Source organism: Oncorhynchus keta, chromosome 27, assembly GCF_023373465.1.
Source record: "Oncorhynchus keta strain PuntledgeMale-10-30-2019 chromosome 27, Oket_V2, whole genome shotgun sequence".
NCBI classification, from domain to species: Eukaryota; Metazoa; Chordata; class Actinopteri; order Salmoniformes; family Salmonidae; genus Oncorhynchus; species Oncorhynchus keta.
Window position 1 is genome coordinate 38,605,474 of NC_068447.1, and position 16,093 is coordinate 38,621,566.

Here is a 16,093-nt window from a genome sequence, read left to right on the forward strand (position 1 = left end):
CGCAATCTCAATCTCACTCCACACGGCCTTTTCCCACCTGAACAAAAGGAACACCTGTGTGAGAATGCTGTTCATTGACTACAGCTCAGCGTTCAACACCATAGTGCCCACAAAGCGCATCACTAAGCTAAGGACCCTGGGACTAAACACCTTCCTCTGCAATTGGATCCTCAACATCCTGAGGGGCCGCCCCCAGGTGGTAAGAATAGACAACAACACATCTGTCACGCTTATCTTCAGGACGGGGGCCCCTTAAGGGGTTTGTGCTTAGTCCCTCCTGTACTCCCTGTTCACCCACGACTGCGTGGCCAAGCACGACTCCAACACCATCATTAAGTGTGCTGATGACACTACGGTGGTAGGCCTGATCACTGACAACGATGAGACAGCCTATAGGGAGGTCAGAGACCTGGCAGTGTGGTGCCAGGATAACAACCTCTCCCTCAACGTGAGCAAAACAAAGGAGATGATCGTGGACTATAGGAAACGGAAGGCCCCCATTCACATCGACGAGGCTGTAGTGGAGCAGGTCGAGAGTTTCCACATCACCAACAAATGATCATGGTCCAAACACACCAAGGAAGTCGTGAAGAGGGCACAACAACGCCTTTCCACCCCTCAGGAGACTGAAAAGATTTGACATGGGGTCCCCAGATCCTCAAAAAGTTATACAGCTGCACCATCGAGAGCATCCTGACCGGTTGCATCTGCGCCTGGAATGGCAACAGCTTGGCGTCTGACCGTAAGGCACTACAGAGGGTAGTGCGTCTGGCCCAGTAAATCACTGTGGCCAAGCTTTCTTGCCATCCAGGACCTATATACTAGGCAGTGTCAGAGGAAGGCCCAAACAATGGTAAAAGACTCCAGTCACCCAAGTCAAACTGTTCTCTTTTCTACAACAAGGCTAGCTGTACCGGTGCCAAGTCTATGTCCAAAAGGCTTCTTAACAGCTTCTACCCCCAAGCCATAAGACTGCTGAACAATTAATCAACCACCTGGACTATTTACATTGACCCCCCCCCAATTTGTTTTTACACTGCTGTTACTCGCTGTTTATCATCTATGCATAGTCACGTTACCCCTACCTACCTGAGTGGCTGCTGCCAACACACTGACTCAACTCCAGCCACTTTAATAATGGGAATTGATGGGAAATGATGTAAAATATATCACTAGCCACTTTAAACAATGCTACCTAATATAATGTTTACATACCCTAAATTATTCATCTCATATGTACATAAACTATACATATAACTAAACTATACATATAACTAAATATACTGTACTCTATATCATCTACTGCATCCTATGTAATACATGTACCACTAGCCACTTTAACTATGCCACTTTGTTTACATACTCATCTCATATGTATATACTGCACTCAATACCATCTACTGTATCTTGCCTATGCCGCTCTGTACCAACACTCATTCCTATATCTTTATGTACATATTCTTTATCCCCTTACACTTGTGTCTATAAGGTAGTAGTTTTGGAATTGTTAGCTAGATTACTTGTTGGTTATTACTGCATTGTCGGAACTAGAAGCACAAGCATTTCGCTACACTCGCACTAACATCTGCTGACCATGTGTATGTGACAAATAAAAATTTCATTTGATTTACATTAACTTGACTAACCTGTACCCCTGCACATTGACTCGGTACTGGTACCCCCTGTATATAGCCTCATGATTGTCATTTTTGAAATGTATATACAGTATATATATATTTTATGATTATTACTACTATTATTATTATTACATACAGTACCAGTCAAGGGTTTGGACACACCTACTCATTCAAGGCTTTTTCTTTATTTGTACTATTTCTACATTGTAGAATAATAGTGAAGACATCAAAACTATTAACACACATGGAATCATTTAGTAACCAAAACAGTTGGTTATATTTGAGATTCTTCAAAGTAGCCACCCTTTGGACACACCTACTCAAAGGTGTAATATATCTTTTTTTACTTTAGTTTATTTTGTAAAACTCTGTTCGCTTTGGTTAAGGGCTTGTAAGTAAGCATTTCACGGTAAGGTCTACACCTGTTTGTATTCGGCGCATGTGACAAATAACATTTGATTTGATTTTGATCAGTGGGTGTTCAGGTTTTTTTTCATAGGGGTTATTGTGGTCTGTTCCAGGACAGCATTAGCAGCCTGCTACTGTCCTCTAGGTCCATATGTCTGTGACAACCAGGGCCCTCTAGGCTAAACGCTGGGATAGCTGGTACAGACAGTGACAGTGCTGTTGGCGTCTGTGTCTTCTTATGAGTCATATTGTGAGTCAGCCTCCGTGTTCGGACGGTCGTCACTTCCCTGTCTGACATATGTTCCATTCTGTGGGCAACACAGTTGGCTCAGCAGAGAAATGTCAAATGGCTGGGTGATCAATATCCTTATTTCAACATAAGACTTGCTGAAAACCTCGGAAATCACAATTACCCAAACACAAGCCTGTAGTCCAAGATGTCTCAATAACATCACTCAGCAGTCAGCACGCAAGTTCTCCCCCCTCTCTCTCAACCCACCCTCCCCCCTCCCCCCTCTCGGCATGTAGTGTATTGGGCTTGTACACTGATATGGTCTCTAAGCTGTTGAGATCTGATTAGGAAAAATCATTCACTTCAGATCACCTTGAGTAAGACATTCTGGGTTTATGCTCTGTCCCAACATCTACACTAGCATACAGAACGCATGCCCAATTTAAAAAAACTATTCATGAAATACACTGCTTCATAATAAGAGGCACACCAGTTAGTGACCATGACAATGAGCAGTCTATGGTGACATGGGGCTGGTAGAGAAGCGTTACCTGAGGGTGTGGTAGCCCCCTGCTGGCCAGAGGAGGGGGTGTCCAGGCTCAGTTTCCTCTTGGCTTCCAGGACGGGGTTCTCAAACTGGGTCTTCTGGTTGATATGGCTGCAGTACAGAGACAAAAACAGGACGCTAGCTGAAGAGCTCAATATACAGTTCATATACACAGAGAGCAACTGTAAATACAGAAAACACTCAGAAATACAACGTCGAGAAAGGACCAATACACTCGTGTTTAAAAATCGGACGGAAAGTGACACCGACTAAAGGAACGTGAGGCTTTCGTGTTTTCACAGCTTGCTGATCGTTGTTGTCCTTCTCCTTTTAGAGATGTGACACCAGTTATCGGTCTCTTCACTTGGCAGCATCTTTTAATTGGGTAACAATACAAAAAATATCTTTCTTGATACGTTCTCTTCTATGCTTGTGTCGTGACAAAAACTCCAAACAGGTTCCTGTCTGTTTCCCACTACACTCACAGAACGCAGTGTATTCAAATCCCTGATCCCTATCCAGTCATGCAAACCTGCACTTGGCATGCACACAAACTGGTACTGTACAGACTATCATCTGTAAACCACAAACCAAAACAAACGACGCCACAGTGCCCCTGTTGACACACCAGTTTACCACTCGACACATTCAGCTGACCTAAGATCAGCGGGATAACCTTTAATCTGACCAGTGTCCATACCTCTGCTCACAATGGCCACGTCGGACTGACCCAGGATCAGGAAAGCAGCCGGTGTGCCTGCTGTTGCCTGCTAGCGGTAGAGCTCTAGCGTTTCGATACCAGATTCCCAGGTCAGCACTTTGTGTTTAAACATCTACTATTCAGAGAGGAGCACCACCCCAGGTTGCATGTAAAGCAAGGAACGCATCTCATCTGCATAATGCGCTTTAACAGTTGTAGCTCTGAGCCAGTCGTGACTAGCTTTTATAACATGCACAAAACGGATGCCACTCTCGCTCTGCTCCATAAATCAGACGCATGCTGTTTGTGAGATACGGTGTGTGTGTGTGTGCCAATTGCCAGTGTATGTGTGTGCCTATTTGTGTGCGTGCCTGTATGTGTGTGTTCATGCGTGTCAATGTGTGTCACTATGTGTACGTGTGCGCGTTTCTAAGAAAAGTATTGTTTGTGCTCTCGTTGGGCATGAGTCACGCTGAGAGCTATCCTCCATATCCAATCAGGGAAGAGAAGCGCTCCTCTGTGACTGAGTGTGCTCAGTCCGCTCCTTTGATTACCATGGCTCTTGTTCTGTACTTTAGTTAGGAAATAATGAGCCATTCTGTTCTACTGTATTCATTCAAAACAAAAAGACAGGGAGGGAAGAAAAAAGAAATGAATGGTTGTCCCAGTGATTCCTTAGCATAAACAGATTACAGTGCCTTGCGAAACTATTCTGCCCCCTTGAACTTTGCGACCTTTTGCCACATTTCAGGCTTCAAACATAAAGATATAAAACTGTATTTTTTGTGAAGAATCAACAACAAGTGGGACACAATCATGAAGTGGAACGACATTTATTGGATATTTCAAACTTTTTTAACAAATCAAAAACTGAAAAATTGGGCGTGCAAAATTATTCAGCCCCTTTTCTTTCAGTGCAGCAAAATCTCTGAATGATCCAATGTTGACCTAAATGACTAATGATGATAAATACAATCCACCTGTGTGTAATCAAGTCTCCGTATAAATGCACCTGCACTGTGATAGTCTCAGAAGTCCGTTAAAAGCGCAGAGAGCATCATGAAGAACAAGGAACACACCAGGCAGGTCCGAGATACTGTTGTGAAGAAGTTTAAAGCCGGATTTGGATACAAAAAGATTTCCCAAGCTTTAAACATCCCAAGGAGCACTGTGCAAGCGATAATATTGAAATGGAAGGAGTATCAGACCACTGCAAATCTACCAAGACCTGGCCGTCCCTCTAAACTTTCAGCTCATACAAGGAGAAGACTGATCAGAGATGCAGCCAAGAGGCCCATGATCACTCTGGATGAACTGCAGAGATCTACAGCTGAGGTGGGAGACTCTGTCCATAGGACAACAATCAGTCATATATTGCACAAATCTGGCCTTTATGGAAGAGTGGCAAGAAGAAAGCCATTTCTTAAAGATATCCATAAAAAGTGTTGTTTAAAGTTTGCCACAAGCCACCTGGGAGACACACCAAACATGTGGAAGAAGGTGCTCTGGTCAGATGAAACCAAAATGGTACTTTTTGGCAACAATGCAAAACGTTATGTTTGGCGTAAAAGCAACACAGCTCATCACCCTGAACACACCATCCCCACTGTCAAACATGGTGGTGGCAGCATCATGGTTTGGGCCTGCTTTTCTTCAGCAGGGACAGGGAAGATGGTTCAAATTGATGGGAAGATGGATGGAGCCAAATACAGGACCATTCTGGAAGAAAACCTGATGGAGTCTGCAAAAGACCTGAGACTGGGACGGAGATTTGTCTTCCAACAAGACAATGATCCAAAACATAAAGCAAAATCTACAATGGAATGGTTAAAAAATAAACATATCCAGGTGTTAGAATGGCCAAGTCAAAGTCCAGACCTGAATCCAATCGAGAATCTGTGGAAAAAAACTGAAAACTGCTGTTCACAAATGCTCTCCATCCAACCTCATTGAGCTCGAGCTGTTTTGCAAGGAGGAATGGGAAAAAATGTCAGTCTCTCGATGTGAAAAACTGATAGAGACATACCCCAAGTGACTTACGGCTGTAATCGCAGCAAAAGGTGGCGCTACAAAGTATTAACTTAAGGGGGCTGAATAATTTTGCACGCCCAATTTTTCAGTTTTTGATTTGTTAAAAGTTTGAAATATCCAATAAATATCGTTCCACTTCATGATTGTGTCCCACTTGTTGTTGATTCTTCACAAAAAAAATACAGTTTTATATCTTTATGTTTGAAGCCTGAAATGTGGCAAAAGGTCGCAAAGTTCAAGGGGGCCGAATACTTTCGCAAGGCACTGTATGTTCATGTAGTCTCCCTCCCTCTCTCGCTCTCTCCCCTACCCCCTCTCTCGCTCTCCCTCTGCTCCTATAGGAGGCTATGCTGGGTGAACTCTGAGTGCCTGTGTGTGTTTCTGAACAGGATGAGGTCATGCCTGTCACCCCTCCCATGTGCCCCCTGTACCAGGCAGTGGCAACCCTGTAGAGCAGGGAAGGGAAGGCTGTGTGGGAAGGCTGTGTGGGAAGGCTGTGTGGGAAGGCTGTGTGGGAAGGTTGTATGGGAAGGCTGTGTGGGAAGGCTGTATGGGAAGGCTGTATGGGAAGGCTGTGTGGTAAGGCTGTGTGGGAAGGCTGTGTGGGAAGGCTGTATGGGAAGGCTGTGTGGGAAGGCTGTGTGGGAAGGCTGTGTGGTAAGGCTGTGTGGTAAGGCTGTGTGGTAAGGCTGTGTGGTAAGGCTGTGTGGTAAGGCTGTATGGGAAGGCTGTATGGGAAGGCTGTATGGGAAGGCTGTATGGGAAGGCTGTATGGGAAGGCTGTATGGGAAGGCGAGTTGTCTTTAGTCCGTCTTGTCAAACTTAATCGTTAGTACAAGTTAAATTTGAAAACCACACTGACTGACAAGTTCAGGTCTGCCTGTCCAGCAGAATGATTTCAACCTGGTGTATATAAATCCCAGCTCATGAAACAAAACACGTTATTATCAAATGGCACAATCTTCTAAAAGTCTATTGTACAGTATAACACTATGAAACAACGATAACATACACACTATACACACTTGGATTTTGTACTGTAGATATGTGGTAGTGGTGGAGTATGGGCCTGAGGGCACAGTGTGTTGTGAAATCTGTGAAAGTATTGTAATGTTTTTTTAAATTGTATAAACTGCTTTAATTTTGCTGGACCCCAGGAAGAGTAGCTGCTGCCTTGGCTAATGGAGATCCTTAATAAATACAAAATGCAATATTTACCAAAGCCCATCTGTGCAATCTGGACTGAATAACAGCTAAATAAATAAAAGGGAACCATGCCACAACTCCTGTATAACCACAACATTACATAGAGAAACACTGCACCCAGAAATCACAGGCGGTATACTCACTCAACATAGTAGGTTCCATACTGTGGATCTTCAATCTTCTCCCAGCCATACGGAAGCTCTGCAGGCAAAAGACAGAAGAGGAAGATGCAAATCAGTGTGCTGCTACAGCTTCTGGAACAACGGAGACACAGTCTCCACACACAATGAGGCACGCGGTTCTGAATGACAACTCACTGCATGGAACTAAGGATCCAGGGTTGAAACACACCAACTACAAACTACTGAGGGGGCTGCCTTGTTTGTCACCGGGTGCTTGGTAGGGAGTAGGGGGAGAGAGCGAGATAGGAAGTAAGGAAATGTGAAGTTATGGCAATCCTGTAAAATAATGGCTTGTCTTCTCCCAGCGGTGTGTGAGTGGAATCTGGAGTGCGTGCTGCCCTGTGACGAACACATGCAGGGGGAAAGAGTGCTTCACGCAAGAGGGACTGTGGAATTGCCTGTTTGGAGATACAGTGCTGATGAGCTCTCCGCAGGTCTCCCACAAGCCATTAGGGGACAGGGGGCAGGCTGGGTAATGTAGTGTGTCACCGCATCGCTGTGGCCTGCAGGGCCATGTTTAACTGTTTACAGTACTGTCTGTCTTGTCTACATGTCACAAGCCTGCAGCGGCATACAGGATCCCCACTTATAGTTCTGTCTAATGGGCTGCATTGAGACTATGGACAGTAACGTGTGCGCGCGAGTTAATTTTTAAAATGTTACCTTTATTTAATTAAGCAACTCAGCTAAGAACAAATTCTTATTTTCAATGACGGCCTAGGAACGGTGGGTTAACTGCCTTGTTCAGGGGCAGAACGACAGATTTGTACCTTGTACCTACCTGCCGTGTGTGTCGGGAGAGTGCCACCTTGCTGCAAGATGCTTGTGTAAGAACAGGTAATCTACACCGTCTGTGTGTGAGAACCAGTGTGTGTGTGGTCTTGTTCCTCTTTCCTCGTGGGGACTTGAAACGTCCCCTGTAAGGATAATAAAACAAGGACAATCCTCCCCCGCGCGGACATTTCCCACATCTTCATGAGGAAAAAGGGGATTTTAAACTTAGCGGTTAGGTTTAGGGTTACAATTACGGTTATAATTAGGGTTAGGAGTTCAGTTTAGGGGTTTAGTTCCGTTTAAAGTTAGGTTTAGGGGTTACGGAAAATATATTTCCTTTCAAAATGCTATTTTAAGTCCTCAAAAGGAGAGAAGAACAAGTGTGGGATTCTCACCTCCATCCTCACACTTCTCCGGGGGCTTGGCCTTCTTGGCCAGCCTGGGGTCCAGCCAGGTAGTGGTCTTGGTGTTGTGACTGTGGGGACAGAGAGGCACGACTTTACACGCTGAGCAAAAAACATCGCAACTAGGTGAAGTATAGATATTCTAGAAGAAAAAGAAACGCACACCTATTAAGACGAGGTGCTGGCTAGCGGAGTAGAAAACTTGAAAATAAAAGAGAGCCGCACACTCTAGGAGCTCAGATGCAAACATTTAATTACCAGCGTTTCGACAGCCAAGCTGTCTTCATCAGGGTGTAATCACAAACACTACGGGATGACTCGTTTATATAGTGTCAAAAGACACAGGTGTCTGTAATCATGGCCAAGAGTGGCCTAATATCATTGGTTAATAATCAAATATTAAAATGTCATACAAAGAACAGCATACAAACAAATGGATAGCATACGATCATAGATTAATGTGACTACACAAGATTACACACAATTACAATGACAAAGTCACAATAATCACAAGAATGGCTTCAGAACAAAGTCTACGTTGAGACCGAAGGGCGCAAGGGTCTTTAAATTAAAGATCCAGGCAGCCTCTTGTTTTAACAATAAATTATAAAGGTTACCCCCTCTCCTAGGGGAGGGTGACCTGTTCGATGCCAATATAACGCAGAGACGAAATCGAGTGGCCTGCCTCCAAGAAGTGGGCCGCAACTGGCTAAGTAAAGTTTTTACACCTAATGGTGCGACGATGCTCTGAGATACGTACTTTTAATTCACGCTTTGTTTTACCTACATCATTTTTTCCACAAGGACAAGTTATAAGATAAATAACTGCCTTAGTGGAGCACGTAATAACACCTTTTATTGGGATCGATTTCCTTGTTTGTGGGTGTTTGAAGGATCTACATTTATAAGTGCCATTGCATTGAGCACAGCCATTACATTTGTAATTTCCATCCAGTAGGGGCGCAAATAGACGTTGTTCAGGAATATCTTGGGGTGGTAAATCAGAGTTTACCAATTGGTCTCAGATTTCTGCCCTGCGAGAATACGACCAGGGGAAGATCCGAAAACACATTACCGAGACTATCATTGGATTTTAGGATGTGCCAATGTTTGTGAACAATTCCCTTAATTTGTTCAGAGCACTTTGAATAGCGGGTAGTTAGAACGCAAGAATGCGTCTTTTTGCGAGACTGACCTTGAAAAAGGTCATGTCTCGTTTTGCTTTGAATTTTCTCAATGGCAATATTAATATTAAGTATAGATATTCACCAAACCACTGGACCCTCGTCCTCCCTCACCATTCTGCCAAACCCCAAACAAACAAATCAAACTAAAAGCCCCTTTAAAATCACAACCTGACAGTTGAAGTCAGAAGTTTACATACACCTTAGCCAAATACATTTCAACTCAGTTTTTCACAATTCCTGACATTTAATCCAAGTAAATATTCCCTGTTTTAGGTCAGTTAGGATCACCACTTTATTTTAAGAATATGAAATGCCAGAATAAAAGTAGAGAGAATGGTTTATTTCAGCATTTATTTCTTTCATCACATTCCCAGTGGGTCAGAGGTTTACATACACTCAATCAGTATTTGGCAGCTTTGCATCTAAATTGTTTAACTTGGGTCAAATGTTTCGGGTAGCCTTCCACAAGCGTCACACAATAAGTTGGGTGAATTTTGGCCCATTCCTCCTGACAGAGCTGGTGTAACTGAGTCAGGTTTGTTGGCCTCTTTGCTCGCACATGCTTTTTCAGTTCTGCCCACAAATTTTATATAGGATTGAGGTCAGGGCTTTGTGATGGCCACTCCAGTACATTGACTTTGTTGTCCTTAACCCATTTGCGACCAAGCTTTAACTTCCTGACTGATGTCTTGAGATGTTGCTTCAATACAACCACATAATTTTCCATCCTCATGACGCCATCTATTTTGTGAAGTGCACCAGTCCCTCCTGCAGCAAAGCACCCCCACAACATGATGCTGACACCCCCATGCTTCACGGTTGGGATAGTGTTCTTCGGCTTGCAAGCCTCCCCATTTTTCCTCCAAATATAACAATGGTCATTACGGCCAAACAGTTCTATTTTTGTTTCATCAGACCAGAGGACATTTCTTCCAAAAGTACGATCTCTGTCTCCATGTGCAGTTGCAAACTGTAGTCTGGCTTTTTTATGGTGGTTTTGGAGCAGTGGCTTCTTCCTTGCTGAGCGGCCTTTCAGGTTATGTTGATATAGGACTCGTTTTACTGTGGATATAGATATTTTTGTACCGGTTTCCTCCAGCATCTTCACAAGGTCCTTTGCTGTTGTTCTGGGATGGATTTGCACTTTTTGCATTAAAGTACGTTAATCTCTAGGAGACAGAACGTGTCTCCTTCCTGAGCGGTATGACAGCTGTGTGGTCCCATGGTGTTTATACTTGCGTAATATTGTTGGTACAGATGAACGTGGTACCTTCAGGTGTTTGGAAATTGTTCCCAAGGATGAATCAAACTTTTGGAGGTCTACAATTTTTTTTCTGAGGTCTTGGCTGATTTCTTTTGATTTTCCCATGATGTCAAGCAAAGAGGCACTGAGTTTGAAGGTAGGCCTTGAAATACATCCACAGGTACACCTCCAATTGACTCAAATTAAGTCAATTAGCCTATCAGAAGCTTCTAAAGTCATGCCATTTTCTGGAATTTTCCAAGCTGTTTAAAGGCACAGTCAACTTAGTGTATGTAAACTTCTGACCCACTGGAATTCTGATACAGTGAATTAGAAGTGAAATAATCTGTCTTTAAACAGTTGTTGGAAAAATTACTTGTGTCATCCACAAAGTAGATGTCCTAACCGACTTGCCAAAAACTATAGTTTGTTAACAAGACATTTGTGGAGTGGTTGAAAAATGAGTTTTAATGACTCCAACATAAGTGTATGTAAACTTCCGACTTCAACTGTATGTCGTTATTTTGGAATCATGAGGCTCTTTGAGGGAGAAATGGAGGGAGGTATGACAGAAAGGTAGCCAGCACAGAAAAGAGGGAGACAGGTCATCTGAGGGAGAGAAGCATTCAGAGCAGAGCAGAGGCAGACAGGCCCTCAGAGGGAGAAATTGCAGGAGGGAAGAAGGAAGAGAGGGGGGAAGAGACAGGGAGAGAGAGAGAGGTAGAGCAGAAAGCAGATGCAGACATCTTGCAGAAAGCAGAGAGGAGAGAGAGCAGGCCTTTGGGAGCGTTCCATTTGTCCAATTGTTTCTCCTGTTTCTCTTGCTCAGAGAGAATGAGCTATTGATTTTAGGCCGGCTACAGCACCTGGCTCTGACTTCTGTATGCTGTGTGAGCCACACAAACAGAACAGACTGGTAAACAACGAAGGGAGGGGGAGAGGGCCAACGCTTTCAGCCCAAGCCCAGAACCACGACATCAAACACAGGAAAACAATACACCTGTACTCTAGACACCAGATAGGTTAATATAATGAATAATTTCACAAATCCTATGCCATAATTACAATAATACTATTGTTCACTTTCAAATCACTGTACTGTGAGCTGCAGAAAAACAAGTAGGACTCCGGATCGACAAGTGTAACACCGAAACTATTCTCTGTACAAACAAATCACCATCCCTCTTTGAAAACTACCTCTCTCTACTACTAGCATCACCAACACCACCCTGGCACTGTACTGGAGTCGAGAACCAGAAGACCAGTACTTACTCTATGAAGTAGACCATGCCCGTCTCTGTGTAGGCCATCTCCCAGGTCTTGGGCAGGGGCTCCTGGCTCTCGTCGTGTGGTAAGGTGTTCCAAGTCCTGAAGTCCATAGCCCCACTACTGGACTGGTTATAGCTGGGTACCGTCTTCCTCCACTCCTGCCCAGCCTTGTCCTTGTGCTCTGCGTGGGTGGCCACGGAGGGAGAGAGGGATAGGGGGAGGGAAAATGGGAGAGAGAAAGGTGGTGAGCGTGTGGAGGCAGCATGAGGAACCCTGTGAGCTCCCTGCATTTCTTCTTGCTCCTGCTACTGCCGTGCTGCTGCCCTGGACAGACTGTGGGCTCTAGACTGTTACACACAGCACAGAGGGGAGGAGAGAGAGGACATGGAGGGGAGAGGGAGGGAGAGGGGAGAGGGAGGGAGGGAGAGGGGAGGGGAGGGAGATGACAGGGAGGGGAGATGGAGAGAGGGGACAGGGAGAGAGAAAGAGAGGGTAGAGAAAGAGAGGGTAGAGAGAGAGAAAGAGGGTAGAGAGAGAAAGAGAGAGTAGAGAGAGAGAAAGAGAGGGTAGAGAGAGAGAAAGAGAGGGTAGAGAGAGAGAAAGAGAGGGTAGAGAGAGAAAGAGGGTAGAGAGAGAAGGAGAGGGTAGAGAGAGAAAGAGAGGGTAGAGAGAGAAAGAGAGGGTAGAGAGAGAAAGAGAGGGTAGAGAGATACAAAGAGAGAGAGACAGAGAAAAGATGGGCGAGCGAGAGAGAAAGAGCGAGCGAGACGGAAGCGCAGCAAGTGTGCCACAGGATTTGCATGTCAGCAGTGATGTTCTGGAGTGCGAGCGGCTAGCGGGCAGCAATGGGTAGAGCTGACCTAAACTGCGCTTCAGCCCTACCCAGCACAGAGCTCAGAGCCCAGACCTTAGCATCACACAGCCCAGCCCTGTGTGTGTGTGTGTGTGTGCTCTTATCTCCAGGTTTATATTTGCATGCCTCTGACCTAACTCGTTAATGTATTCAGTGCTCAGACCTGTTTTTCCTGATCTGAATGGAGGCAGAAAATGGCACATAAAAAGATGAACGCAAGGAGCTACTGCCAGTAGTGCAGTGCCCGGCATATTTACATATAAAGAGAAGGAGCTCTTCCTGCTGGAGGCATGGAGGCAATGGAGAGCTCCTTTGTAACGTCAACAATAGAATGCACATAATATCTATCACCCTCCTGCAGAAACGTGAGGAAGAAGCTTCCTGGCGTGTGTGCGTGCAGACCCTGAAGTGATGAGTGTGTCGTCTCGATGTACGAACGTCGTCAGTCATTGAACAGTCCAAAGGCTTTATCAAAACAGCCTGAACGACTCCGTCTACAAGCCTGGCTTCAAGACCTAATAGTATTGTTTGATGCTTGTACAATATGTCTTCGCACGCTTTGGCTAAATGATTGAATTACCTACATCTACAGTAGAAGTCAGAAGTTTACATACACTTAGGTTGAAGTCTACACATTTCTTGTGAACATGCTATAGTTTTGGCAAGTCGGTTAGGACATCTACTTTGTGCATGACAAGTAATTTTTCCAACAATTGTTTACAGACAGATTATTCCACAAACTCAGTGCCTCTTTGCTTGACATCATGGGAGAATCAAAATAAATCAGCCAAGACCTCACAAAACATATTGTAGACCTCCATAAGTCTGATTAATCCTTGGGAACAATTTCCAAACGCCTGAAGGTACCACGTTCATCTGTACAAACAATAGTACGCAAGTATAAACACCATGGGACCACACAGCTGTCGTACCGCTCAGGAAGGAGACACGTTCTGTCTCCTAGAGATGAACGTACTTTGGTGCGAAAAGTGCAAATCAATCACAGAACAACAGCAAATGACCGTGTGAAGATGCTGGAGGAAACAGGTATGAAAGTATCTATATCCACAGTAAAACGAGTCCTATATCGACACAACCTGAAAGCCCGCTCAGCAAGGAAGAAGCCACTGCTTCAAAACCGCCATAAAAAAAGCCAGACTACGGTTTACAACTGCACATGGGGACAAAGATCGTACTTTTGGGAGAAATATCCTCTGGTTTGATGAAACAAAATTAGAACCGTTTGGCCATAATGACCATCATTATGTTTGGAGGAAAAAGGGGGAAGCTTGCAAGCCGTAGAACACCATCCCAACCGTGAAGCACGGGGGTGGCAGCATCATGTTGTGGGGGTGTTTTGCTGTAGGAGGGACTGGTGCACTTTACAAAATAGATGGCATCATGAGGATGGAAAGTTATGTGGATAAATTGAAGCAACATCTCAAGACATCAGTCAGGAAGTTAAAGCTTGGTCGCAAATGGGTCTTCCAAATGGACAATGACACCAAGCATACTTCCAAAGTTGTGGCAAAATGGCTTAAGGACAACACAGTCAAGGTATTGGAGTGGCCATCACAAAGCCCTGACCTCAATCCTATATAGAATTTGTGGGCAGAACTGAAAAAGCATGTGCGAGCAAGGAGGCCTATAAACCTGACTCAGTTACACCAGCTGTCAGGAGGAATGGGCCAAAATTCACCCAACTTATTGTGGGAAGCTTGTGGAATGCTACCCGAAACGTTTGACCCAAGTTAAAAAATTTAAAGGCAATGCTACCAAATACTAATTGAGTGTGTGTAATCTTCTGACCCACTGGGAATGTGATGAAAGAAATACAAGCTGAAATAAATCACTCTCTCTACTATTATTCTGACATTTCACATTCTTAAAATAAAGTGGTGATCCTAAATGACCTAAAACAGGGAATTTGTACTAGGATTAAATGTCAGGAATCGTGAAAAACTGAGTTGAAATGTATTTGGCTAAGGTGTATGTAAACCACCGACTGACTGTACATCCTTCTCCCCGCTACTTCGATGGGAAAACAAAGCCATTGTGGAAAAGGCATCCTTTCAACCAAGAGGCTGAAGCACCAGGGATAGATCGGTGACGTGGGTATGATGCACTACATAGGTAAAGGTAGAGCTGTGTCTCTTTCATGAAGAAAATACCCCACAGTGGAAAGACACTGAAGTGTTCTCTTCATCCCACGCGTTGACCCATTGTTGTGTGTGCCCAAGGCCAGAGAGATGGTGTGCATTGGAACAGCTCAGTCCTGCACGCCACACTCATGTGGCTTTCTTTCTGCGGAGTCCCTGGCCTGTCTAACTGTTCTTAGACCTATGCTTCAGTCCCTTGGCACTTGAACGCCAAGGTCGTGGGTTCGATTCCTTCTGGGGCCACCCATACCAAAAACGTATGCACGCCAGATTAAATCGCTTTGGAAGAAAAGGGTCAGCTTAAATGGCATATATTTAATTCTTATTTTCATGCATTCAGAAACAGTCTTAGAGTAGAAGCGCTGATATAGGATCAGTTTGTCTTTGAGATTGTGATGAATAAGATTATATGGACAGCGGGAACCTGATCCTAGATCAGCAACACCTACACCGAGACACTTTATGAATAAGGGCCCATGCCTCGGTGACTTAACTCTACTCAGAACTGTGTTTAGCCTTCCTGCCCTCAGGGCCTGCCCAAGGCCCCTCTAATATGCCTGATCACAACTGAGACATTTTAAATCAGGCAGTGAGAGGACGGCCTTAGGGTCTTGCCTGCAGCTAGGCACCAAGGGGCCCATGGCACCAAACAGACTGACTGTCTAACGGACGGGAGGGCTACATTGTCCTCTCTCTCTCGGTCATTGGCACCATTCAGACTTGGGGTGGGGGAGTGCCCTTCAGACGGGGCCAGGGTGAGCCAAAAAGAGGACACAGGGCTATGGTCAGAAGCTAGGCAGGGTGTTCCAAACCAAACAGGGGACAGCTGTGCTGTGGGAGCAGAGAGGAACACGCCAGCTGGAAGTTCTCCAAGCCCAGAGGAGAGACACTACCGGGGGAGCCTGGAGGGCAAATGGGAACACAGGCAGATGCTGCTCCAGGGACAGAGAAAAGGGAGAGATGGAACTGGTCATATTGTGTCCACTCACTACTCATCCATTATACCTCTGGAATGGTACACCCCGAATGGTTTGTGATGGCTGAACTTGAAAAACTAACATGTGACTAGTTTGTAGGGCTGGGAATTGCCAGGAACATCACGTTAATAATGTTAGTAAAATGATCACGGTACATACGTGCCGATATAATATGTATTGTGATTCTCACGACTCTATATGTATTGCAATTCCGAATCAGTACTGCAGTTTTCTTTAAACAAAAAACACATTCATATTATTACTCTTTTCTTTTCTCTATTACT

General features: G+C 44.7%; 1 protein-coding gene across 5 annotated transcripts in view; it reads right to left on the minus strand.

Moving 5' to 3' along the window:
• The window catches only part of LOC118359979 (membrane-associated guanylate kinase, WW and PDZ domain-containing protein 3-like), a 195,799-nt gene that overhangs the window by 28,219 nt on the left and 151,487 nt on the right, over positions 1-16,093 (minus strand). For all 5 annotated transcript variants that reach the window (XM_035738948.2, XM_035738947.2, XM_052482382.1 and 2 more), the window contains 4 exons: positions 11,824-12,001; positions 8,113-8,192; positions 6,905-6,962; positions 2,829-2,935 (listed from right to left, as the gene is read on the minus strand). In XM_035738948.2, the coding sequence (XP_035594841.1) occupies positions 2,829-2,935; positions 6,905-6,962; positions 8,113-8,192; positions 11,824-12,001 (423 nt within the window). The remainder of the gene's footprint in view (positions 1-2,828; positions 2,936-6,904; positions 6,963-8,112; positions 8,193-11,823; positions 12,002-16,093) is intronic.